Source organism: Saccopteryx leptura, chromosome 2, assembly GCF_036850995.1.
Source record: "Saccopteryx leptura isolate mSacLep1 chromosome 2, mSacLep1_pri_phased_curated, whole genome shotgun sequence".
NCBI classification, from domain to species: domain Eukaryota; kingdom Metazoa; phylum Chordata; class Mammalia; order Chiroptera; family Emballonuridae; genus Saccopteryx; species Saccopteryx leptura.
Genome location: NC_089504.1, coordinates 381,091,548 through 381,117,652, shown reverse-complemented (window position 1 = coordinate 381,117,652; position 26,105 = coordinate 381,091,548). Strand labels below are relative to the sequence as shown.

Below are 26,105 nucleotides of genomic sequence, written 5' to 3'. Positions count from 1 at the left end.
GGCCAGGAACAAAGAGGCTGGAGTGAATTCTGAGCGGTGGACACGGCACTGTGGGTGTGCCTTTACAATGCACAGAGAGTGAGAAGAGGGGTCCTCAGCAAAAGAAAAGAGTGTGAGGGTGCCCGACGGCTCCCCTGGGGGAGCCACTTGTACCCTGGGGAGGCGGAGCTGGGCCGGCAGCGAGTCAGCCAAGACTCTCCAGGGGCCGCCTCCTGCGTGCTGGGGAAGAAAACATCCGAAACAGGGCTTGCTTCAGGCGAAACTCCGAAGATGCTGGAAGAAGGCGGTAGTGAGTGAGCCGAGGCACGCAAGGCTCTCGGGCAGTGCTGGGGCGCAGCCCCGCACCCACGTGGGGCCCTGAGGGAGAAGCAAAGGCTGGGGCCCTGTCCCTGCCAAGGAGGGACCGCGGCCGCAGCCTCAGCCCGCCCCTGCCGCATCCTGCCCTCTACCAGGCTTCTGGTCCCCACCTGGTACTACTAGCTGCCAGTCAAAGCCGAGCCTCGGTTTTAGGACCTGTAAAATGGTCTCATAGCACCCACCTCGCAGCCGACTGGCGCGGTGAAATGCGGGTCTGGTCTTCACTCGGCGTCCCAGGCGGAGGGACGGGCCGTGAAGCCGGAGCGCGAAGCCCAGGCCGCAACCGCGCACTACGCTCTAAGGAGGCCCACCCGTGAAGCTCACGACCCCGGCCGTGCTCTGTCCTCCTGGCCGGCGCAGCCAGGCCTCCTACCTCGCAGTAATGGAGTCGCGGCCGGCAGGGGGAGCGAGGCGGAAGGGAGCAGCGGCCGGTCCAGGTGAGGGATGAAGCCTTCCCCCGCAGACGGCGGCGCGGCGTGCGCGCGCGGGACGGGGTGTACGGGCGCCGAACCACTCGCCGAGTTCCCTCTGGGCTGCGGCTTGCACGAGGGGCTGGCGGCGTGAGCGGCTAAGAGCCCCGGCGGGTTGCCCGGCGGCGGAGCGTGGCGGAGCGGGAGGGCGGTGCGGCGCCCAGGAGGGACTGAGGGAGGGTCGGAGGAGGGCAGCCCCGGTGGGCGGTGGAGGCAGAGGCTCAGTCGCGGGCAGAGGGCTCGCCGGCCTCTCGCTTCGGGCCCTTTTGGGCCCCTCCAAGTCGAGGGCTCCAGGACTGCCTGCGCGTGGAGCAGCAGGGTCCAGGGTTCTGCAGTCACGCGGGTGAGTATCGGCAGCGGGTGGAGCAAGTCGCTCAGCAAACTGAGCAGCCCGGGTGGGGCTCCTCACATCTTCCCCGTGCCCAGTTGTAGACTAGAATAATTCTCTCTGATCTGGAGCTTTTGACGAAACAGTCTGCCCGTTGGTCGCAGCTCGGGCAAGAAGGGGTTAATGAGGGGGCTGGAAGGGCGCCCCTGTCCCCTCCACCACCTCTACCACCGAGGGTCAGGGGCTTCAGGATGGTGCCCCAGGAGGCTAACCCAGAGTCTCCAGGAAGCCCCAGGGTTTTTCACTTTCACTTCTTAATATTGGGGTCACCCTTGGACTCCACATCTAGCCACTGCTTTCAGGTGTTCTCCCAGATACACAGGAAGGCTCCCCCAAGTTTGGAGGACACAACCACTGGCACCCCATATGCTGGGACAACATGCATCCCAGGTAACGCACAACCACACTCAGGAGACCACCCCACCGCACCCCCATATGGGAACCCATGTATAGACTGCAGGTGGGTGCAGCCACCAGCAAAAGGACCTCTGGTGACACGATGACACAGCCAAGCACACCTCTGGGTGTGAACCAGTAGCACTGGGCACACCCCCTACAACACTACCACGACCTGCTTCCACTGATGCCCCCTCCCAGCTGGGCTTTCCCCCTGCATCAGAAACAGCTCCTCCTGGGGTCCTGGAAGCAGTGTGCTGGCCCTGCTCAACAAGGAGGGACAGGGAAGTCTGGCTAGTCCCCATATCCCCTCTGTACTACCCCTAGGTCCCACAGGTCACTGTCACAGCCCTGAAGGACCACTCAGGGCTTGAGACATGCTCTGGCAACAACTTCTCTTCCCCTCCACAGTCCACAAGCCTGCGGGCAGGGAGGGGCTCATTGTACATGAAGTCACATACAGCACTATCCAGCATGCTCACCCACAGCACTCTGGCCTCAAGCTCTCTCCTGGACCTCAGGCCCAGGAGCAAGTCGCTTCCCACTGGAACCTAATCCCTGCTCCCCAGTTCCTGTGCCCTCCCCACCTTCCAGCCAGTACCCCCTGCAGCCTCGGGTCTGAGGCCCTGGGATTGTAAAAACCCTGAGAGAGTCAGCAAACTGTCTGCCCCCTACCCCCATCCAGACAAGCACAGGCAAATGATGTGGTTGCAGGCAGAGAGGCCTTGGAAAGGAGTCCCTGACTGCCAGAGCCTTAGTGCAAGGCCAGAGAGGCTCCTAGAAGGCAGGGAGGCTTCATATCTTGCTGGGGAGACACTGGACAGGAAGACCATGGACGTCTGATATGGTCAGAGGAGGCCCCAGAGGCAGTAGGTGGGGAAAGGCACAAGCCAAGTCAAATCTTTTCATCCCGGATGCCTGGGCCTAGAGGCCTTCCCTCTCTCTGTTGGGCCTAACTGCCCCAGGCGGGCAGGCTGCGTGTGGAATGGGTGGCAGCGAGGGGCAGCACAACCAGGACTGAAAGGCTTGAACTCCGACGTGTCCTCTGCTCCCTCGGCCAGTCCAGGCCCCGCCCCCGGCCCTCCCTGCGCCTGGCCGGTGCAGTGCGTGGGGAGGTCAGAGGAGCGGGCACTGCCCACCCTCCGGATGTATAAGCGTCCTGGCCAGAGGCGGGCGGTGCGCGCGCGGGTGCGCGTGACGCTTGGACTCCCGGGCTGCACAGCCTGGGCGGTGTCCCTCTGCCTGGGGTCCCCAGCCACAACAGTGAGCCAACCGAAGGGGGCCAGGGAGATTTGCTGGGCTGGGTCCTGTCCCGCTGCACCGAGGCCCTGCTGGAGCCCGAACTGCCCTCTCCTCACCCAGGTGCAGGGGCAGCCAGGGAGGAGGAGGCAGGAGGGGCTGAGGGCAGGGGCAGGACCGGGCCCAGGCGTCCCCTCGGTACTTTTCGGTGCCCCACTGCCTTGGGCTGGGGCTGAGCACTCCCGGTATAACTACCTTCCCTCTGGAACAGTAGAGGCTGGCAAAGGGAACCTTGGTCTCCGCAGGAACAGTGGAATATTCAAGGGACACTGGTCATGGGGGTCCCTGGGAGCAGAGGCGAGGGTCCAGGAGCTTGAAAAGCAGAAGGGCCCTGTGCTCCCAGGGCGCCCCACCGGTCTGGGCCGCTTGGCTGCCACTGGCCCGGGTTGGGGGGCCGTGACGCCATAATCCCCTGGGTCCGGGCTAACGGCTGTGAGTGGCACCGCAGGCTCCCGCCCCCGGTTCCCGTGGGCTGGGCCGGCCTCGGTGCGGCTGGGTGCACGCAGTCGGAGGCGGCGCCGGCTAGGCCGCCGGGCGCCTATGGACGCGCGGAGCCCGCTGTCTCCCCGGGCCAGCGCGTTCAGCATCGCCTCTCTGGTTGCAGCCGAGGCCGCAGAGCATACCGCTCGCCTGGGCCCCGGGTCCTCCGACCGGGTGAAGCTTCACCGGCTGCTGGAGTCCCCGGCCGGGATGCACTTCAGCACCGTCACCAGGGACATGGAAGGTGAGCCTTCCCGCTGCGGCTACAGCGACCTGTCCTCCAGCCCCCCTGCCGTTGCTGCCGCGGGACCCAAGCAAAGAGGGTTGGCAGGGCGAGGGCAAGGAGAGGGCGGGAGGGGAGCTCTGGCAAGGTGGGCTCCAGGCTTCCAGCTTCAACTCTGGGGCAAAGGAAGGGCAGGCATCCTGCCCAAAGCCTGTGCACCCTCCAGCCTGGGGACCCAGCTGCAGAGACCTGCATGCAGCTACACACAGGCCCAAAGGAGGGCTAGTGGAGGTGGAGGCAGTGAAGGACAGGAGAGAGGACCAGAGAAAGGCGCAGGAAGTTGCCTTGAGTTCAGAGGAATGGGAATGAAAATAGTACAAAAAGAGAATGCAAGACTCAGAGAACGTGGAAAAGGAGGGAGAGAGAAACGGTGAGGCATTGGGGAGGAGAAGAAATTGAGAAAAGGGAAGAAAATACAGAAAACCCGAAAAAGGAGAATAGGCAAAAGGAGAAAAACGAAAGAAATAAAGAGGGTAAGAACAAAAGAGAAGAAACTAAAGGAAATATTGTCATTAAAAAACTTCAGTTTTTACTTTTTAAAAAGAAGGAAAAAACAATAACAAAGATATACAGAAACAATACGGCAAAGGCAGACTGAAAAAGTGATGAAGAATAAAGTGGTAAGAATAGAGCGGAACATAACAAGAAAAAGAGGACGAGGCAGAAAAAATAGAAATAAAGAAAAACGAAAGAGATAGTGGAAGAAGGAAAGACGAATAGGAGGGAAAATTTAAACGGTGAGGACAAAGGTAAAAACAAAACAAAACAAAAAACCAAACTGGAAGGAGAGCTTGTAGAGAGAAGAGAGAAGTGCAACACGGGAGGGCGGCAGAGCGAGGGGCTGCGGAGGGCCCGGCGCTCTAGGGAGCCGGTCCGGGCGGTCGGGGGGCCCGGGCCGAGCAGCCGCGGCGGGCGGGCTGGGGGCCGGGGAGGGGGAAGGGGCGGAGGAGGGGCGCGGGAAGAGGAGGAGGAGGAGGCATTGTCTCGGCAGGGGGGGGGGGCGCGGGGCGGGGCGGGGCGGGGCGCCTCCTCGGGGCTGGCCCGCAATGTGGGGCGGCGCGGCCCCGGACGCGGCGCGGCGCCCGCCACTCGGCCCGGGGCGCGGGGTAGCGCTCACCTCGGCGGCGGGGCGGCGGCGGCGGCCCGCGGGTCATGATCTCCGCCGTGTCCAGCCCGTGGCTCACGCAGCTCTCGCATTTCTGCGACGTTGCAGCCTTCACGGCCAGCAGCCTGAGCAGCCTGGGGGCCGCCGGGGGCTTCCCGGGCGCCGCGTCGCCGGGCGCGGACCCATACGGCCCGCGCGAACCGCCCCCGCCGCGCTACGACCCGTGCGCCGCTGCCGCCCCGGGCGCCCCGGGCCCGCCGCCGCCGCACGCCTACCCGTTTGCGCCGGCCGCCGGAGCTGCCACCAGTGCCGCTGCCGAGCCCGAGGGCCCTGGGGCCAGTTGCGCGGCCGCCGCCAAGGCGCCGGTGAAGAAGAACGCGAAGGTGGCTAGCGTGAGCGTGCAGCTGGAGATGAAGGCTCTGTGGGACGAATTCAATCAGCTGGGCACCGAGATGATCGTCACCAAGGCTGGCAGGTCAGGCAGCCCTTCTCCCTGTTGCGACCCTCCCCACGTGGCGCCGGTCTCAGGCAGCGGGTTTTGGCCCGATCCATGCTACCGGGACCGAGAAGCAGGGTGGGGGGCGCGGCCTGGCCACCTGCGGTTCCTTTCGGTGCGGGCAAGCTCTTTCGCTCTCCGCGTCCCGGCTCCAGCGACAGCCGCCTGGCGCTCCGAGTCGGAGGGGACGGCTCGGGAGGCCAGGAAGGCGGCAGAGAGAAATCCCGCGGACCTGCCTCCCGACCAGCAGCCCCAGGACAGGGCGTCGCCAGAAACGGACCAGCTCGGAGCACACCGGGCTTAGGGGAAAGGCAGCTGCCTCTGAGGGGCCTCGCCACCAGCCGGCTCCCAGTGGATCCCACCTCAAAGGAAACTCGGTCTTTGGTTCCCTTCTTCAGTCTATCCCGGCTAAGGAGGGGCAACTGGGCAATAGTTTGGAAAATTTTAGGGGAGAATTAAGACTAAAACAGTGTGTTCTGTTCTGTGGAGGTTGCTGCCCAGTTTTCTCAGGCCTAAATTCCGGGTGATTGTGGGGCCTGGTTCTGCCGCTGGGGCCCGCCGTCTTCCAATTGGCCTGTATTTGTTGTAAGGGCCCAGAGAGAAGAAGGGGAACAAGTTTTTCGATGCAACGGATTTGACCAACAGACAAAGGCGAGTGCCGGGCTGTGTCTAATGTACACACAGAGACACCAGCTCTGCATCCGCCTGGCCAAAGGGAGCTCAGGGCCTGTTTGCAGAGCCTTCTCGTGGTTTCTGTTTCCTTGCTGAGGCCGTCCTCCCTGAGAAGCCTGGGGCTTGTGCTTAGCGCCAGCTCCGTGGGTCTTCTTCAGGCTCTGCTTGCTGTCCTGGGCACACGGCCCCCACTGAGGACTATGCCCTGGCCTCTGGTCCACCCTAGCCCAGCAAGGGCCTTGGCACCAGCCAGGCTTCACCCCAGAAGCCAGTACCTTGCAGTACCCTCCAGCCTGCAGAGGCGAAGGTGGAGTGGCGGTGGTAGTGGCAGTGGTGGAGGTGGTGGTAGGCCTGTCCAGGGGGACTAGCTCCGTGGCATCCGTTTTCTTCCCTCCATCAGCAGGGAGTGAGGAGAAACCCTAGGAAGGGCTGGGGGCCCAGGCCTAGTGCTGTGCTCCAGGGCACAGCGGCTAGCACTGCTGCCCTTCAGGACAGGGTCAGCCCACAGCCAGTGGCCCATCCTAAAGTGGCATAATGCCCTTTCAAGAGCTCGATCTGGTAATCAAGTTGGAGTCCAGGAGAAGCAGAGTTAGGGACCATGAAGGCACAAACCAAGTCTACTCTAATAGTAGCTGTGTCTTGGGGTTATGGTGGGGACTTGCATGTTTTATGTTCCCGAAAAAACTAGGAAGACATCAGTGCAGCACTGGGAAGGAGGTAGGACCTGAGAGTCGGGGCACAGTCTGAGTTATGGGCTCCAAGGCCTCAGCCTCACTAAGGGAATGGAGAGCAGCTGCAGACCCATTCTGAAGGGCAACCAGGACTGCTTAGAATCACACAGACTAACCCAGTTTCACTTTGTTTGAGCCGGGAGCTCAGATCGAGCTGGTATGGCTCCGTCAAGGGCTGACAACCCCTGGGACTGGGTCCTGCTGCTGGGATGTTTTCAGCAGAGGCTAGCTGGGCAGTTGTCAGGCTGGGTCCACACAGGCAAGGGTGGCGGAAGCAACTGGCTGAGGTTGGGCTGTGGAGGTTCCGCTCTAGTACTGAGTTAGCCATTTTTTGTGTTTTAAAAAAGTGAGCAGGGGGTTGCCCGACTGCTCCTCTTGCCTTGACCAGGCAGGGATGGACCTAGTTGGGTTAGAGCAGCTGAGTGAGCAAAAACGAGATGGAGGGACCAGGACAACAAACCCAATGCGCAGCAGTCAGCAGAGAGACTGTCCTGTCCTGGCGGGCGAGGTGGGTTGGCCCTGCCCTTCTCTTAAGGTGCCCTGCCTCCCTGCCACCCCAGGCGCATGTTTCCCACCTTCCAAGTGAAGCTCTTCGGCATGGACCCCATGGCCGACTACATGCTCCTCATGGACTTTGTGCCTGTGGACGACAAGCGCTACCGGTGAGCGCCCAGCAGGACCTGGAAGGGTGATCTGGGAAGCCACAGGTCCCTGCCTGGTGATGTCTTGGGGGCGGCCCACAACATTGGTAACTGAGTGGTCACTTGTGCCAGCTTCCCCACCAACCTGTGTGCCTTGTTCAGTCCCCACCCTGTCAGACTCTAGACTTACACCCCACCCCCAGAAACTCTCCAGAATTCCCTTTAGGAGATCACACAGGCTGGTTACCTCCCTACCAGCTGTAGGCGCAAGGCAGCTCCCATACTTCTGGGTGGGGGGACAAGCCCCAGCACACAGCCCCCCTTTTCCTATCTCCTCCCACGAGGTGAGCATGGGCACCTTGTCTCCTTCCCCTATCCCCAGGGAATGCTGGGCCCTGGAGCAGGGCAGAAAAGGTGAGGTGACTGGGAGAGATTACGCAGGGCGGGCCTTAGTTGCGCTCGGACAATTAACAGCAATTAATAAAGAGATCGTGGTTCACCCGGTGCCCCAGGCAGCATGCATAGCCAAATCGGGCTCCTGCTGAGCGAGTGACTCTGGAAGCTAGTGGCAGGGAAGCCCAGAATAGGCAGACCCGTGTGCAGCGAAATGTGTGTGGCACCGGGAGCTCAGCCTCCCTCCACCCTCCTCCTCCTCGGTGCCCGGCTTCCTGCTGTCTTGTGTATTGGGACAGGAGGGAGTTTTCTGTTTTCTCTACAATCCCCCTCGGAAAAGCTCCCAGCCTGTGTGGCAGCTGAAGCCTTGATTTCACCGATGGGGAAACTCATCAGAGGCACTTTCGGGTTTCACTCGGGAAGGCCCTCTCAGTTCACCCCCACATGATGTGACCCATGCTCCGGTGCCGTCCCAGGTACGCCTTCCACAGCTCCTCCTGGCTGGTGGCCGGGAAAGCAGACCCTGCCACTCCAGGCCGAGTACACTACCACCCTGATTCACCTGCCAAAGGTGCACAGTGGATGAAGCAAATTGTGTCCTTTGACAAGCTCAAGCTGACCAACAATCTGCTGGACGACAATGGCCACGTGAGCAACCCCCTTCCCCAGGCTACCATGTTGTACCCCCTGCAGGCCCTCTGGAGTCCCTGCTGACCAGAGATCCTGAGGTAGAGCTTGGGTAGCTTGGGTTGTGGATGACGGACAGGCTGCGGAGGGTGGCTCCTCTGGTGGGCTCACAAGGCCTGGTGAACCTTGGGCCTGGAGGGGGCCACCTTGTTTCCCTCGCCCTATTTGATCTTTCACTGGAGGTTTTTAACTGGAAAGGATGAGGCACTGTGTGGGGGTAGTTGCAAGAGGCTTTTCGGAATCCAGTCTGGTAATGTGGGTTGCAGTAGTTCTTGAGGATGAAGAGAAAAATAATCTAAGCCCCGATCTTTTGTTACTCAGAGTGTCTTTTCCAGTGGTCCCCAATCAGTCACAGCCTCTACTTGGGCCCCATGGCCAGACCTCATTTTGGGAGTTAAGGGTTTTGCCCAGGTTCTCTGGAACGTTCATTGCCCATCCTGATCTTGGCCAATTTCCTAGCTCCCCACCTTGTCACCTTCTCTTCCAGATTATTCTCAACTCCATGCACAGATATCAGCCCCGCTTCCATGTGGTCTACGTGGACCCACGTAAAGATAGCGAGAAATATGCGGAGGAGAACTTCAAAACCTTCGTGTTCGAAGAGACGCGCTTCACTGCCGTCACTGCTTACCAGAACCACAGGGTGAGACCCTGAGGACTGACACCCTTAACACTTCTGGGAGGGGGTGCAATTTTCAGTCCCTGCCTGGGGAACAGAAGGTTTGGACCTGAAAGTTGTGAACCCCCGTGGAAGGAAACTGCATTCAGCCCTACCCCCAAGGGCCTCAAGCAGTTCCCACCCCTCTGCTGCAGGACGTCCCGGTCTCCTATCAGGTTGACCTCTCAAGCAGTAACTGTCAATGTGGCCTGAAAGTTTGTTTTCCAAACCATTCCGGAAACTCCCCATCAGGGGCCAGATCTGAGGTTTACCCAGATTCCTAGGGCGCCCCTTTGCTCTTCTCCACTGCGGGATGGGGGTGGAGGTGACCACATTTCCATCCCAGCCAGGGGCGCAGGGTCTCCCTCCCAACCACTTGGGGCCCCCTAAAGGGTTCCCTTTCAAGAAAGGAGGCTCGGCAAACAACGGCACGGGAGAGAGGCACAACCTCCGTGGGGGAGGGGCAGTTGTGGGCCAGTTCAAGTCAGCAGAAGAGTGTAGGGGAGCCCCTCTTAACACTCCCCAACTTTTCACGGAATTCCGATGGCCCCCAGCTCATGGGTTCCAGCCGCTTGTTCAGTGCCCTCTTCCCTTCAGATCACACAGCTCAAGATCGCCAGCAACCCTTTCGCCAAAGGCTTCCGAGATTGCGACCCCGAAGACTGGTGAGTCCTCAGAGGAGGCAGCGAGCGCCGGCGCCTGTATAGGGAGCCCCGTGACCCACCGCCCGCCTCCCTCCCACAGGCCCCGTAACCACCGGCCCGGCGCGCTGCCGCTCATGACCGCCTTTGCGCGCTCGCGGAACCCGGTGGCTTCCCCCACGCAGCCCAACGGCGCGGAGAAAGGTAGGGCCGGGGTCGTGGAATCCGGGCCGTGGCCCTGAGTGCGCTCCGCCCCCGGGAGGCGGCTGCGCCCGGCCTTGCCTGCGCCTCAGGGGCGCTCGCGGCCTTCCCGCTGCTTGCACAACGGCCGTGGCGGCGGGCAAGCGCGCACTCGCCCGCCCGGCCCGACGGCTGAGCCTCGCCCTGCCGCCTGCCCTGACGCCCGCGGAGGGCGCGTGTTCCTGGGGAGGGCCGGAGTCCCGGGCTGATTCGGAGGGAAAGGGCGGGAGCAGACTTGCACCTCTTGCCGGCGGGACTCTCGAGGGTCCCCTCTGCGGTTCGGACCCCGCGCTGACCCGTCGGCCCTTCTCGCAGACGCGGCCGAAGCCCGGCGAGAATTCGAGCGGGATGCGGGCGGGCCGGCCGTGCTTGGGGACCCGGCACCCCCGCCGCCGCTGCTGGCTCGCGTGCTGAGCCCCGCGTTGCCCGGGGCTGGTGGCACTGGAGGCCTCGTTCCGCTGCCCGGCGCGCCCGGAGGCCGGCCCAGCCCTCCGCATCCCGAGCTGCGCCTGGAGGCGTCCGGTGCGTCGGAGCCGCTGCACCACCACCCCTACAAGTACCCGGCTACCGCCTATGACCACTACCTCGGGGCCAAGAGCCGGCCGGCGCCCTACCCGTTGCCTGGCCTGCGTGGCCACGGCTACCACGCGCACGCACACACGCACCACCACCCGGTGAGCCCGGCTGCCGCCGCCGCAGCTGCCGCCGCCGCTGCCGCCGCCAATATGTACTCGGCAGGGGCCGCGCCGCCTGGCTCCTACGACTACTGCCCCAGATAACGCGGCCGCCCCGCTCGTGGACCCGGGCAGTCCTGAGGCCGGCAGGGAACGCGCCACAGCCCCGGGCCACCGCGGGTACCCCCTTTCCCAGCCTCGCAGCCATGGGGTCCTCCACACTCGCCCAAACGATGTCGAAGGACCTGATTCCCCAGCCCGAGAGCCACCGCGGCCCGCGGCCCGCACCCCACCCCCCATCCCCGAGGGCCACGGGCCGCGCCGCCAGTGCCAAAGCGCCGGGTCAGCGCGGAAGGAAGTGATATTTATTGTTCTCCGCGAGACCGCGTCGCCCCCGGGCCCTGCCAGCAATTGCAGTGTAGACGACTCGAGAGCCCTGTCTGCAGGCGGTGTAGATACGTGTAGATATTTGTAGATACTGTAGATACCGCGCCGTCGACGACTTGATAAACGGTTTCGCCTTTTTTGGAAGCTGCCTGCGTGTCCATTTATTTGCGAATAGTTAAACCGCGCGGGGATCTCGGGCACAGCGAGTCCATTGGACTCGGGAACTTAAGGATCTGCCTAGCCTTAGTGTTCGCAGGCTGCGGGTCGGGCCTTGTGCGGAGCGGGGGTCCCAGCAATGCCCTCCTAGCCCTTTTCCAGAGCTTCTTGCAGGCCACGCCTCTCTTCGTCCTCTCTCCGCCCCCTCGGCGAGCGGCCCGTCCGGGTTTGCTCTCACTGCCCCCTCCCGGCTTTTCCCGGCCCTGCCCGCGTGCCCCTTTCCCACTTCAGCCTTATAGCTTCACCCCAACTTCCCTCAGGCTGTGGGTACCAGGGCTCCGCCCAGCCACAGGTGTGCATCCGGCCTTTTTACTTAAATTCTTCACATGGGCAGTTGTCCCTCTTCTAGGACTTGGGCCTATGGGGGGGAGGGGCGCTATTTTCAGGACCGATGCCAGTTCTGCGTGCTTTTCCACGGAAGCTGGGAATGACGGTAGCAACAGAACACTGTCACTGGGGATTGGAGAGGGAGAAGCTCTGACTCCGATCAAGGAAAGACAAAAACAGGCAGTTCTGCTCTCCTAGCATTTCCCCTGGCTGGCCTTAGCCCTGGCCTGCGTTTCCCCCTGTTTATTGACTCTATTCACTGTGAGTGTCCCCACGGAGTGACCTGGACAGGGGGCACAATGACAGTGGTCATGAGTCATCTTGAAACCTGTCTGTAAAGCATTTTTCCCAGGCCAGGTGGTGAGGGACCTCTCCCCGTTAACTCAACACCAGGGATGGGCCAGAGGAACCCTTTGATCCCTCCCTTCCTGAGTCCAGGCAGGAAAAGCTAACAGCCAGTCAACGTCAAAGCTACTAACTTGGATACAAAATGAACGGGAAATTCAAGTGGTTGAGGTTGTGTCCCAGTGTTTGTGGCAATCACTGCCATATGGCAATGGCAGCCTTCTCCCAACCTCTCTGAGGGCATGGCCAGGCATTTCCTGATGTCTGTCCTGGATTGGATGCTTTCTTCCCAGATGTGTTTGTCCTGGAGCTGAGAAATGACCAAGGGCTTAGAAATTGGATGGCAGGAATTGGTCCCATGTGGTGGATCTAGAATGAGTGACCAGGGCCACTGAGGGGTGAATTCTGGAGCCAGGGCCGCCCAAAGCCTCCAAGGGCATCTAGTATTAGGGTATGAAGACTCTTGCAGCATCTGTCTACTCAAGTGACCAGCAGGCTCAGTGGACACAGCTTCTGGGATGCAATCATAAGGAAAGCTCTGGACATCCATCCTTAATGGACACCCATCCTTTATGGACACCCATCCTTTTTTGTTTTTCTTTTAAAGTTTTTTTAGATTTTATTTATTCATTTTTTAGAAAGGAGAGAGAGAGAGAGAAGGGGGAGGAGCAGGAAGCATCAACTCCTATATGTGCCTTGACCAGGCAAGTCCAGGGTTTTGAACCAGTGACCTCAGTGTTCCAGGTCAACGCTTTATCCACTGCGCCACAATGGGTCAGGCAAGGACACCCATCCTTTATAGACACTTGCCCACCCCTCACTGCAGATATCCCTCTGGGGGCAGCCTGTTTTGAATTTGCACCACAGAGACACCCACACCTTTCCTTGTCCTGGGAGGCCAGCAGGAGTGATGGGCTGCGGTTGGCCCTGCAGTTGACAGTGTCCCCAGGTGTTGGGCACCCCTCCTATGATTCTCAGGCCTCCCTCTCTGCACACTCTCCATACCCAGGGCACTGGGGAAGGGCAGGAGGTGAGAACCTCAGTTGAAGAGATCTCCCTTTTGCTTTTTTTCAAAGCTCAAGTGAGGAGAAATGCTCCTCTGAACTAATTATGGTCCCTGGTGTTTGCAAATGAGAGGACACAGCCAGTACAGGCACCTTCCATCCTTGTGCATATGATCCTCTCCCACAATCATAAACCACTCAAGATGGAGAACCACACTGCTGTCCATCACGGTGGCCACTAGCACTTACATTTTAATGAATGAAAATAAAATAAAATTAAACACTGGGTTCCTCACTGGTTACGTTCTGAGTGCTGGACACGCAAATGAGGGCTCGCCCTGCACTGGAGAACAGCCCCCAAAGGAGTGAGTTTCTCTTCTCTGCCTCATAGATGGGTTTGCCCAACTGAGAACCTCTCATAAATGGGTCTGTGCAGCAGTGTGCCTGGGCTGGCTGCTCCTGCTTTACTGTGTGTCGCGAGGCGGTCCCATGCTGCTGCTCACTTGGCAGTTCTCGGTGCTGACCAGTGTCCAGTCTCCTGTGAAGGGCACGTGGTTGTTTTAGGATGGATGTTTCAGTATTTGGCACTGAGGGCAGGGCTAGCTCCTCCGGTCAGCCCTGCGGTGCGCAGGCTGTGTGTCGCCTCACTAGGTTGCTGTGTTGTCACCCTGCCTTGAGTCCTGGCATGGAGGTGGTGAAGGAAGAGCTGGTTCAGGTTACCCAGCTTCTACTGGGGGCTCCAAATTTTAGAAAGGCACTAGGGTCATCTCTGAGTTGTTCATTCTTGAACAGAGTGGTGAGTACCCACAGCTGCAGGTTCTACCATATGGGGCTGACATACTGCAGGCATCTGCCCTGGACAGTCCTTGAAATCCTTGTGAAGCACCTGGCCCAGCAGCTTCCTTTCTGTGACTGTCTTCTCGGTCTCACTTCTGTTTCCCTCATTTTGGGTTCCTCAGCGAACATGCCTGGCCTGCCCTTTCTATGAGCCGCCGTGCTGGGCAGAGCCTGAGGTCCTGTCCTACCTGCCTCCTCATAGGCTCACCACCTCAGCTGTTGGATGCCCTCACAGCGTGCTCCTCAGCTGTCTTCAGGGGTCCAGATGCCAGGACTTAGGAGAACAAAAGTTTGGACTAGAAAGGTCTTCAGAGATCTTCTGGTCCAGAGACCTCAGACTCCTTAACCCTCGAGGCTTTTCAAAAAATAGTAGATGCCCAATGTGTAAAACTAAGTGGAGAAGGTGTGTGCCTGTCCATTCCCCCCTTTACCCTTGTGGATCCCGCATGAAAGGTCTAGGGAACCCAAGGAACCTGGAGTGTGGTGGGATGACCCCAGCACCCAGCTCCCTGTTTTCGGAGACCAGCCCAGAGACAGGGCACCGCTCTTTTCAGCGGGGGAGCCTCCGTCTATGACTTAAACGTTCGAGCTCCCAGGAAGGCTTGGGAAACTACCCTGCTGGTTAGGATGTTTCAACACAAACAACTGGCATTTTTGAAGGACGCATCAAGTGCCAGGCACCCTGAAGCCCCACGGTTGCCCCCTCCTCTCAGTTGAGTCTCACAAAAGCCAAGATGCGGGAGCTCTAATGATGTCATGGAAGAGTCTCATGGTTGGTTTGAAGACACTCTGGACTAGGACTTCCCTTGTATTGCCACTTTAAGTAAAGCTGGTGACATTGCATGCCTTTCCAGGGACAAAGAAAAAGCATCTGAAACAAGCATGCCAGGGAGCTGTATGGTGCTGCAGACATGGGCACAGTTCTCTTAGCAAACATCTCAGAGGGGCTGGTTATATTCTCCCCTGGGAAGCATTTGGGGTGCAGAGGCTGTGCACTGAAATTTGGCCATGGAATGAGGGGAGCCTGAAGCCTGGAGTGGAGAGGGAGGGGGACCCTGGGTGTTGTAGGGCTTCAGTCTCCGCCCCAGGGAGCTCCAGCCCCCCTTCCCTCCGGCTAGGGAAGTCCACAGAGTGTGTGGGACCCATATGACTGTGGCTGGGTGAACGTGAGGCACTGATCTCCAGGTGTGCTACAGATCAAAGCACCCGCGCCCGGGAGAATTCCCGGGGCCACAGCTGCCGAGGGCAGAGCCAGCAGAGCAGTGTGCAGGCAGACGGAGGGAGGGTGGGGGTGAGGAGCCTCTCCTAGGACCAAAGGGATGATTCCAGGGCTGGCAGGAGTGCGGGCCAACCTGGAGCTGGGTGCGAGAGACAGTATGCTCACTAACCAGTGGGCCTGTGCCTCGATTTTCCCTGAATGCTGTGGTGCTGACCCCTGTGTGCAGGGAAGCGGGCATCTGATGTGTCTGCCCATCCTGACCCCACATACCTCCTCCCAGCTGCTCTCACCCCTCAAAATCATCTCTGTATTCAGCCAGGGAGCAGGTGGGGGACATGGCCCTGCTGCCTGGTGGCGGCACCCAGACCTGAGAGGGGAGGAAAGGGCTGTTTCCTGGTCTACCTCACACATTTTCTGTATTTAAAAAAAATACACAGCCGTGCCTTTGATTCGATTCCCTTTCCTGCTTGTCGCACTACTTCAAACCAGATGGCTCATGAGATGAAGCTTGGAGTCTCCGCGTCTATTTAACTGCTGCCAGGTCTGCGTGTGGGAGACAGGCGAACCAGAGGTATTTTGTTAAAAGCAGCTCATGTGGGGGAGAAGCTTAGGTTTTAATAGCAGTAATTAAATTATCTTCTTAATTATAAAGAGGAATGGCATTGTAGACATCCTTTATCTATCAGTTTTCAATTGCACAAAGTAAGCACCTAATCCTCTCCTTCCAATGACTGCCACCCGCTTCTTCCCCCCTGGGCTCACCAGGGCTGCTCCAGCCACACAGACCCCCTTCAGGGACACATGAGGGGTGTGTCAACTGTGTCTCGATTCTGAGACTGCTGGAGTGCCTCACACCTCAGCGTCTCTGAAGTCGGGCAGGTCTGTATCCAAGGGGCTCACAGTGTATGTAACCTGAGGCCTTTTCCTTGGGGGCTCAAGCAGGTGGTGCACCTTGCAGTTGATGGGGCCCAGACTGCAGGAACTCGGTTATTCCTCCAGTCACGTATTATGTGCCTGCTGAGCCCCCCCCGGGGGGGGGGGCAGCAGGAGCAACCCTGGGTGTTGGCATCTCACCCTGGGTGACCTTGCAAATCAGGATCCGGCTCCTCAGGCCCCAGTCCCCGAGCTTTGCCCCACCTTAGCCCTGCCCGCATGGCTGGATGCACACCCCCATCCTCCCTGTCCCCTCCTTGCTCCTCTGTATCACCCTAGCCTCAAGTCCTAGCTTGATTTTTTTTCTCCATCTCCAAACACACTTTTTATCCCAGAAGGTGTTTTCTAAATTCTTCCCCAGGATGACCTCTTTTGTGACCTCATCACAGTGAAGGTGGTGATGGCAGCCAGGGCTAGCGGAAGCCTTGTCGAGGAAGAGGCCACGGCACTTGGGCCCCCGAAGGCTGCCTGGCTGCACATGGCCACAGCTCGGACCTTTCCCCAGCTGGTAGTATGTCCCCAGAGAGCATGGCAGGCTCAGTGCAGAGCTACCTTTCCCTGCCCTCCTTTGTGTTAAGGGACAGTCTATAGACTCGGGTCATGGGCTGGGGACACAGGTCTCTTTCCTGTATACCTTAGTGTGCTGAGACTCCTTTGTCCCCGAGGTGTGTTTTGAGCCCCGCGTCCTGCCTGGTGTGTAGCTGACTGGCAGCTAGATGAGCAGGAGCCCCTCCAATGGAGCCACTCTCCTAGTTCTACTCCCACCAGACTGAGTTCACCCAGGGCCCTCTCCACAAGCCTCCCCAGTGTCCAGGGACCCAGACTTGCCTGTGAGGCAGGCAGTCCAGCCCTCAGCTCAAGCAGTGGGTCCCATGCCCTCAGGGAGCTGTGACAGCCCTGAGTGTGGGGGTCAAGACCCCTGGGAGATAGTCCCTCCAAGTCCAGTGCAGCTGGTGCCCAACCAGGTGTGTGCCAGGCAAGCGTGGATGGAGTGAGTTTTCATGGAGTGCAGCGTTAGTGCCCCTGAAAATATCTGGAAGATCCGAGGCTTTCACAGTGAAAGGTCTGTGCTCTTCCTTGGCCACTGACTCCAGGGAGATAGGGCTCTTTCTGGTCCCTATGTTTGTTCACTCTTATAGAAACTACACTTTGAATTTTGATCTTTTCCCAGGCTAGCAATATGCAGTGTGATATTGTCTCAGAGTGCTGGGTAACAGCAATGGGCTCTCTAACTGTGGCTAATGTAAGTGTTCTGAGCACTTTAAGGTAGGCCACGCTAAGCTTTGATGTTTGGGAGGTTAGTTGTATTAAGTGCATTTTTTATTTCCAACATTTTTAATTTACAATGTGTTTATTGCAATGTAACCCCACCAGAAGTTGAGAAGCATCTGTATTTGTTGAGACAGTTTCTGCTCTAAAGAGAGCATGTTCCTGCAGGGAGGAGCAGATGACACCCACCAGGATTGCCAGGGTCTCGGTGGTGGTGGCAGTGGCTGGCATGCTCCCTGGGGAGGGATTGAGGGGCTCAGGACAGGTTCTACAGAAGCAAGACCACATTGTGGGTGAGTCCAACCTGCCACCCTGTTCAGGAAAGGGATCTCCTGCGTTTGAGGGTAACCCTTAGAGCAGCGGTATTGGAAAATACGTATTTTCCGATGGCTTTAGGCAACCCCTGTGTTTTGGTCGTTCGACACCCGCCGGGGTCACGACCCACAGGTTGAGAACTGCTGCCTTAGAGAGAGGAGCCATTTCTCAGGGACAACCACTGGGCTCAAAATGTTGAATTGTGCTTGATTAAATTGGCCGGGTGAAGCTTCAAGTGAGCACATCTACCTACAATGAATGGAAGCAGAGACTCGCACCGGAATGTCAACAGCGGCAGGTGTTGCCAGAACCAGGAAACAGGCTAGGTGTGCCTCAGCAGGTGGGCGGGTAGACACTGTGGTTCCTCCACCTGCAGAGCAGGACCCAGCAGTGAAAAGGAAGGAACAAAACCTGGGTGGATGGCAACTGTGGCAGGTGAGTGGAGCAGCTAGCTAGACTCCCTGTGGGAGTCCATCTATGGGCACCTGAAGAGGCAAAGCTGCAGAGAATGGACCGGACCGGTGCGAGCCAGGCTGTGGCAGGGGGCCACTGCAAAGGGCGGGAGGGTGTCACCGGGTGGTAGTAAGTCATCACCATTCACACAACCATCTACTAAGGAGTGAATGTTACTGAATTTGAAGCTATGCTCTCACAAAAGAAGAACCTGCCACGCCCTTTCTCGCCCCTCCTTTTCTTTTCTTTTTTTGGACCCCATTCTGGTGTGTCAGTTCTTTCCCTTCTCCTCCCTTTTGGCCCCTTTAACTAAGCTGAATGGTGTCTTGGAAATAGTTTTAGAATTTGTTATTCTCAATTAGCAAAGCAGCATGTTTTTGTTCTTTACTTTTCCAAGTAGGTGAGAGTGATGTCAGGTTCCATGGGTCAGGGGGAGGAAAGGTGTGTGCTGTCGTGAGCATCCCCGGAGTGGCCGTGGACCCCAACAGAGTCCAGTTCTCTGCCCATCTGCACATTCAGACTCTCCACATCTGTCTCATCTACAAGGAAAAGAGACATTTTGTAAACGCTTTGTCCACTCTCATCTGGAACTGTCACCGCCATGTTCTAGGCAAGCAGCTGTGAACTCTGGGTGTCCAGTAGCACATACCTCAGAACCTTGACCGCTTGTTCCCAAGCCTTTTAACACTTTGGGCCTGGGGTATTTAATGTTGAAGCCAGGTTGAAATTTCCAAAAACAAAAAACAAAAACCAGTTATTCAATGAATTCTCAAGATTAATAAATTGTATGTTGTGTAATAATTCTCTATGTAGTCCCACTCCAACTCAGTTGATAAATCAAAACTTATGGCTACCACAAAGCAAAGTTTCTCTGATGTTCAAATATTGGTTGCAGATTTATTAGAAACACTTCTAAATATTTAACAAAAGTGATTAAGTCTAACATATCAATTCTAAAAATGTCCTGACATCTTAGGGAACACACACACATAATATGAGAATCATTACAGCTGGTTCTGAAAGCACTAATTTTAGGTTCTCTCTAGATTGCTTCTCATTCTTTCTTACATGAGTTCTCAGCACCCACAGGCTCAGCCTGCCGACCAGGTCACTGGAAACCCAGTGCTGGGTCAGGCACTTCAGGGAGCCTGGTGCTGCCTTTGAGTGAGGCTGGGCCTCCTGGCCCTAGACTGAGCCCTTCTTTATAACAAAACTTCTCTATAGATTGAGGAACTCTTAACTATAGCCCCGCCTTTCATATTTATTTTCAGTTTCTGACCCTTGGCTTCTCTCCCTGTGATGAGGGAGTCTCTAGGTGTCATGTGCATGGGAGGTCCTGACCCACTGTTCTGTTATTTGGAGATACGACCCTCATGTGTTGGGATGAGCAACCTTCCTTATGAGCATTTTGTCACACCCAGCAAGGCTGAGTGTGTGTGTGGGGGGGTGCTGTGTGCATGGCCAGTGGGAGTGGGTGGCTGGACACTCCCACCTGCTAATGACAGGAGCACTGGGTGCACCGTCCCTGCTCCCAGCTCCTTCCCCCCAGCTCTGGAGTATCAGATGTCTGTGGTCATTGTTTTCTTGTAACACAGAGAGACACAGGATGAGCTTCATTTGTAAAGGCTGCAAACACCTTGACCTTCCTCCATCACGAGCTGGGGTCTATGGCCTCTTCCCGATACCAGGGCTGGGCAAACAGGGCTCTGGGCTCCCACCTGGCTCAGTGGATGGACTCTTGGAGCCTCACCTACATAAGAAGACTGACTCCCCTGAGAGTGCAGTGCTGGGAAGCCACGCAGAGGGGCTTGCATCGCTGGGACTCCCCGTGGGACCCTACCATCCAGCAAGCCCCTTAGGTTTGCTGACCCATGGGTTCCACGTGCACAGAGGCTAAGTTGGACTGGTTATTTATGCAGCAATAGATAACTGCAACAGGATGAGAGCAAACATCTACATTACTTACTATTCCAAGTCTTTTAAAAAACAAGGGTGAAATGGGTAAAGGGGCTCAATTTTATGGTGACAGATGGAAACTAGACTTTGGTGGTAGGCATGATGTAGTACATACAGATGTTATTATAATGTTGCACACCTGAAACTTATATAATGTTATAAACCAATGTTACCCCGATAAAAAAATAAATTTAAAATATAAATTAAACAATAAAAATGTAAGCATCTTGTCTTAGTCTGTTCAGGCTGCTATAACAAAATACCAGACTAGTGGCTTATAAACAACAGAAATTTACTTCTTATGGTTCTGGAGGCTGGGTCAGTGTTGGGTGAGGGCTGGCTTCCTGGTTCACAGATGGCTGACTTCTTTCCATGTCCTCGGATGGTGAGAGAAGAAATCACTCTGGGGTCTCCCTCTCCCTATCTCTTTTAAAATATATATATTTATTGATTTTAGAGAGAGAGGAAGGGAGAAAGAGAGACAGAAACCTCTATCTGTGTTCCTGTATGTGTCCTAACTGGGGATTGAACCTGCAACCTTTGCGTATTGGGATGACTAACCAACTGAGCTATCTGGCCAGGGCTGAGGACTCTTTTATAAGGACCCTACTCCCATTCTTGAGGGCTCCACCCTCCTGAATTAAGCATCTCCCAAAGGCCCCAACTCTTAATATTATGACCTGGGTTGGGGGGGTCAGGTTTCAACTTACGGATTTGGGGGGACACAAACTTTCAGACCATTGCAGTCTCCAGGCACACTGGCCTTATTATAATACCTTCCTGGTACGCTTTTTGGTAAGTTTTCTTATCTGAGTGTCTAAGAGAATTTTTAGATTATTAGAGTCTTGCCTGTTGGAACTGATGACAGTGACTGTCACCTTGATGCCTCATGCATCCCAGGCCTGTGTGGGCGACCACTTGACCCTCAACTGCTTCTGAACACATCTGGACTTGTGACAGCAGCAAGATCCCCACGTCTGCCCGTGCCCCGGAAGCAGTTATCCTTTAAGGCAGGAGCAACACACTGTTCCTGTGAAGGGCTAGCTAGTGAATATTTTTGGCTTTATGGGTCCAAGGTCTCAAACATCACGGCGCAAGTGTGGCTGTTGATGACACACAGGCTGTATTTTCCTGACCTCCTCCAAGGGTCTGAGAGCCCAAGCTGGGTGCTAGCCATGAGTATTTAGTAAGTTTTTTGTTTATCACACCACGTGGGCATGTCCTACTGCCTATGGTATGCAGCTGGATCTCCTACTCAGATGCTTTTCCACATGGATTCCGCAGGCATGGTTTGGGAACTCCTTTTGGTGGGCACCTGTCTGGGTGTGTCAGGTGTGTGTCTGCCCTGTAGCCCTGTTCAGCAGCAGTTGCCTTGCCCTTTGCATCTTGCTTAGCTCCACCCGGCCAGGTGCTTCCTTCCTGTCTGACTCCTAAGGGGCCTTCCGGACAAGCTGGTGTGAGGACCATGATGCTGCTCTCTGGCGTGGGGAGCAGAGTCTAGGCAGGGCTGCGCTGGTCTCAACGTGCATGAAAACCAGAGCACAGGCAGAGATGCTGCAGGAGAGGGGGCGCAGGCTGGATGTGGGCTGCAGGATGGGGAGGTGGGCTGTCTGCACCGAAGCACAGGTGCACGGCAAGCTCAGATTCAAGGTCTTCGTCTGTGCCAGCTTGTCTTTAACACCAGGCTTTCCCATGAAGTTATAGCTAGTTGAGTATCAAGCGTTTCTAAAGAACCCCCTGAAGGAATGTTTTTCCTTTGTGCAAACAGTCCTTTTGTGCAGAGGGTGTTTTGTGGCTTCTTGGCAGAGACACAGGTGGGAAACACCTGATTGAACATCACTCACTCAGGAGTGTAAAGACACGCAGTGCACGTCAGCATACAGCCAGCCTGCTGAGCCAGCACGGCGAGGTCTCCCAGGCGGCTGCACCCGTGCGGGTCCTTCCTCCCTCGGGTTGTCCTCAGCATCCGGCTCCCTGGGATCACCCACCACCACACTCAGGCTGGTTTGCCTATTTCTAGAGCACATGGCTCTCTGACATTGTCCCATCTGTGAAACTCAGGAGGCACAGGAATAGGCGGCGAATTCTGACGATCTCAGGCTGTGTGCCTGTTCACTGCTTGATCTGCCATTGGCCTTCAGCTTGCCCGAGAGGAACCTGACCAGCAGCAGGATGCTGAGTAAGTGCTGCACACCGGCTGGGGGGATGGCTGCGGGACCCACCCTGCAGGGCAGACACAGGGCGGGAAGAGGGTCGGCAGCAGTCCTCCGATGCACTCTCTTGCCAGGCGCACATGCTGGGCCACTCACTGCCTGTGCTGCTGGCCAGGACCCCCGAGCCTTCTCTGTCTCCCTATACAACTGCCTATCTTCCAGAGGATGTGGGCTGGAAGTGGCACCTGCTGCGGCCCCAGCTGTCCTGTTGATCAGAAGGGCCCCTTCCCTTGCACTGGAGGCAGTAACCACAGATGCTTTGACTTTGTGGTAGAACATCCAAATCCCACCTTGGGTCATGAAAATCACTGCATGCAACATCCTAAGGCCACTCCTGCTGGCCGTGAGGAGGCTGGGCCTCCAGGAGCCAAGGGCCTCAGTCCTACAACACAGAGCCCTGGATTCTGCCAACAACCATGAGAGCTGGAAGGGGCACCCATGCCACTGACTCGACTGCACCTGTAAGGCCCCAAGCAGAGACGCCGGCCACACTGTGCCTGCATTCCAGTAAGGATAGGACCGCAGAACACACTGACCAGAGCTGGAACCGCACACGAGAAACTGACTGCTCTTCCCAAATATGTTTTTTCTGGCTGTGAGTAGCCTCACCAAGATCTGAAAGAATGTTAGTTAATAAGGGATACTGTGAGCGACAGGTGAACGAACTCTGCGTCTCTCAGCTGGGGGGGGGGGGGGCTGGACTGGAAATGCCTTGCTCAGGGTGCAAGGGCACCCAAGGACGATAATGAGTGATGCCTGTCCAACATGTCCCCTCATGCTCGTCCTGGAGATACTTGGGACTCTGCCCCAGCTGTTTCCTCCACTTGGCACCTCCGCGCAGTCTTCTCCCAGGTCCTGGCAACTCACAGTAAGTGGCTGACTACTGGTAAAATGAGATCGATGTCCATGGAACAGAATCATCATGGTTTAGCCACTGTGGACTGTGTGAAATTATGACTCCTGAGCGAAGCAGTGTTTAAATTTAAGTCCCAAAGAATGTTAACAACCAAAGTAGCCAGGAAAAGCATTTTGGAACCAGGGGGGAAATCATGGGGCTGATTTTGCAAAGCCACCCAATTGCCACAGACAGACATGGCTGGTTGTACTGAGCCCAGGGTGTGGAAACACCAAAAGGAAAAGCAGGCCTATTGTACCATAGTAAAATGGAGACTAGAGAAAATTTTGCTGTGGAGTGTGAAGCCTCCCACTGTCCTCTGCCTGAGCTCCAGTGGGCTACTCAAAGTACAGTGAGGCCATGCCTAGAACAGCTTCTGCGAGGGCGTTGCCCCAGGGGTACCTCATGCAACCCCATTAGGGCAGACACCCTAAATAGTCTGGGGCAGATCCAAGCTGTGCTGAGTTGTCTGGCCCATGATTACCTCAGCAGAATGCCCATTACTGCACCTTCCACCCCATTCCAGAGGGTCTAGCCAAGTTCCTCTTTGTGGCTGGCAGAACTCCATGGTATGGACGGACCACAGTTTGTATCTCCAGTCATCTGCCTATAGATATTTTGGTTGTTTCTACTTTTGTTTTGTTTTTAAAGTGAGAGGGAGGGAGATAGTGAGGCAGACTCCTGCATGCACCTCGACTGGGATTCACTTGGCAATACTGTCTGGGGCTGATGCTCTAGTACTGAGCTATTTTTAGTGCCTGAAACTGATGTGCTCAAACCAACAGAGCTATCCTCAGCACCCGGGACCATGCTCAAACCAATCAAGCCACTGGCTGTGGGAGTAGAAGAGGGAGAGAAGCAGATGGTTGCTTCGCCTGGGTGTCCAGACCAGAGATTGAACCCAAGATGTCCATATGCTAGGCTGACACTCTATCCACTGAGACACAGGCCAGGGCCAGTTGTTTCTAGTTTTGAATAAAGCTGCTATAAACATTCATGTAAAGGAAATAAAGAAGCCATCCCCAGAACATAGAGGGCCCAAAGTTAACGTCAAAGGGACTGACCATGAGAGCACACTTGGCCTTCCGGTGAGGAGCAACCATGCGGCTGCACAGAGGCTCCTGTTTGCAGAGCACCTGCCTGTCCTAAGTGAGAGATGCAGGGACAGCACCTGTGTCTACTCTACAGCCCACCCTGGATGGTCAGGGAATCTGGCTAAAGCCTTCCACCAAGGGGTTCGCCCACCTGCTGGAAGATGGCAGTGCCCCTGCATACCTGGCTCCTGGAGCTCAGTCAGCTTCTGGAACTAAGTCAGGGGTGAGGAAGGACTTGGCCCTGGGATGTGACAAGGAAAATGTGAAGCTTTACAAACATGAAGCACCTTTCCCAGACTGGGTGTCTGGAATAGGGCCCACCCCTTATGGCGTGGGAGGTTCGAGTCTGTTCAGGCCCAGGTTCTGTTGCTGCAGAGGCCGTGTGGCACAAGCTGCAGGTCCCACAGTGGGTGCAGAAGTGGGACCCAGAGGAAAACCTGGAGGGACCCACTGGTTTGGATGCCAACCTTTCTAGTACAGTTCATGTCACTGCTGTTCTAGGTGGCTCAGCTGAGTAAACAAAATCCTCAGTCACCAGTCTTTCCATGTGAAATCCATTAAGCCTTGGAGGCTGAGGAACCCGCCTCCTTATCCATCCAGACTCAGCTCAAGGCCCCGCTATGCACGGAGGAGGGCCACATCAGGCACAGAGGGTTCGCAGGGTTGTCACAGCCCGATTTGGCCCCCATACACTGAGATTCGGCCACAAGATGTCCCCGGGACACTGCTCACCAAACACATGATCAGGCGGACAGCCCGGAGCCCAGTTTGAGTCAGCTACCCGCGATGCTCTGTGTGCCTCTGCTTGTGCCTTCAACATGGAGGCAAGAGCCAGCTATGGATATGGGGTCTGTGTCACCAACACCTCTTCAATCTCTAGGCATAGTATGCTGGCAGTCAACACACACAGTTCACCTCAGCATTCTGGAAGCACTGCATGCTGACTTGCGATACCCTGTCCCTTTGTCCGTAACACACCTCCATGGGTTTTTTTGTAAATACAGTGATTCTGCCAAAGGACAGTCATCAAGGTTCTTGATGAGCTGATGACATGGACTTAAACAGGGGCAAGAGCACATACCCTCAGCCCCGACCCAGTTTCACAGCCTCCGGAGGCTGCACCAGCCCAGTGCCTGGCACCTTGTAGTCCAAGCTGAGAGAGGATGGCCGCTGGGGTGTCCCCACACGGCAGTGGGCTCGAGCAGGGCTCTGAGGGCACAGAATAACCTTCCTTGTGGCAGTATGTCCACTGTGCAGCCCCATTCTCCCCAGCACCCAAGGAGGGACATTGCCACTTGCCCTTCGCATGTGTTCATGGCTTTGCTTTTGTGAGAAAGCCAGTTGGATTTGGTGCCTTGTCTGACAGAGTTCTTTGCTGTTTTGCATTAGCAAACATGGCCATTGTCATCTCAGGTCCAGTATCTGGAGCCTGGACGTCTCTGGAAATGGCTGCAGAAGCTTTGCTGGAGGTCAGGGGTGCGTGTGAGGCTCGAGAGCCTGGCCGTGGGCAGGACCAACAGAGGTTCATCTCATGAAACGACCTTCTGCAGGCTGGCACCTGCTGCTGCCAGCCATGTGAGTGGGCAGGCGCCTCCCACAGAGCTGAGGCAGATGAAGTTTGTCCAGAGGTGGCCCCGACAGACTATGGTCACTGCCCAGCATGTGGCCTCTTGTGGGAGCCGTGGCCGGGCTGCAGCTTGGTGAGGTCACCCTCCATCATTTCTCACCCGACAGCTCCCTGTGAGGAGCGCCCACAGCACGGCTTCCTGGCACCTTCCCTCACATCTGGTGAGGTTTAGATTGCTGCAGCCCAAACAGCTACTACTCACTGGCATTCATGATGTGAAAATCCCTGTGGATGCGTCCTCTAATATCTGGGCGACCCAGCTACGGGACACTTAGGGGCCAGTCTGGTCCCTGCCTAAGGTGCTAGAAGACACCTGGTAACAGCTCTATCTGATGGGGCCAGCGTGGAAGGCCCATCCCTGCCCTGGGAGAGCCATGAGCTCAGGATCAGGGCAACCTTCCCGG

General features: G+C 56.8%; 1 protein-coding gene across 5 annotated transcripts; it reads left to right on the top strand.

Moving 5' to 3' along the window:
* Positions 1–2,779: 2,779 nt before the first annotated feature.
* On the top strand, positions 2,780–22,725 carry TBX1 (T-box transcription factor 1). Of its 5 annotated transcripts, none has more exons than XM_066365362.1 (9): positions 2,780–2,874; positions 3,515–3,634; positions 4,887–5,253; positions 7,238–7,339; positions 8,188–8,359; positions 8,886–9,041; positions 9,654–9,721; positions 9,801–9,901; positions 10,253–11,126. In XM_066365362.1, exons 2-9 carry the CDS (start codon positions 3,601–3,603, stop codon positions 10,714–10,716), a joined length of 1,464 nt encoding a protein of 487 aa, XP_066221459.1. In that variant the 5' UTR covers positions 2,780–2,874; positions 3,515–3,600; the 3' UTR covers positions 10,717–11,126. The 5 variants fall into 5 exon arrangements, with proteins under 5 accessions (XP_066221459.1, XP_066221458.1, XP_066221456.1 ...); XM_066365361.1 differs by having other exon boundaries at positions 2,793–2,973; XM_066365359.1 differs by having other exon boundaries at positions 2,793–3,095.
* Positions 22,726–26,105: the final 3,380 nt, after the last annotated feature.

What these genes read in the sequence shown, in the direction of transcription:
- TBX1 (XM_066365358.1), top strand. Translation starts at nt 3,451, where the DNA reads ATGGACGCGCGGAGCCCGCTGTCTCCCCGGGCCAGCGCGTTCAGCATC. An exon ending in CTGCTTACCAGAACCACAGG is followed by an intron (nt 9,042 to 9,653) that starts GTGAGACCCTGA and finishes TCTTCCCTTCAG; the next exon opens with ATCACACAGCTCAAGATCGC. An exon ending in GATTGCGACCCCGAAGACTG is followed by an intron (nt 9,722 to 9,800) that starts GTGAGTCCTCAG and finishes TCCCTCCCACAG; the next exon opens with GCCCCGTAACCACCGGCCCG.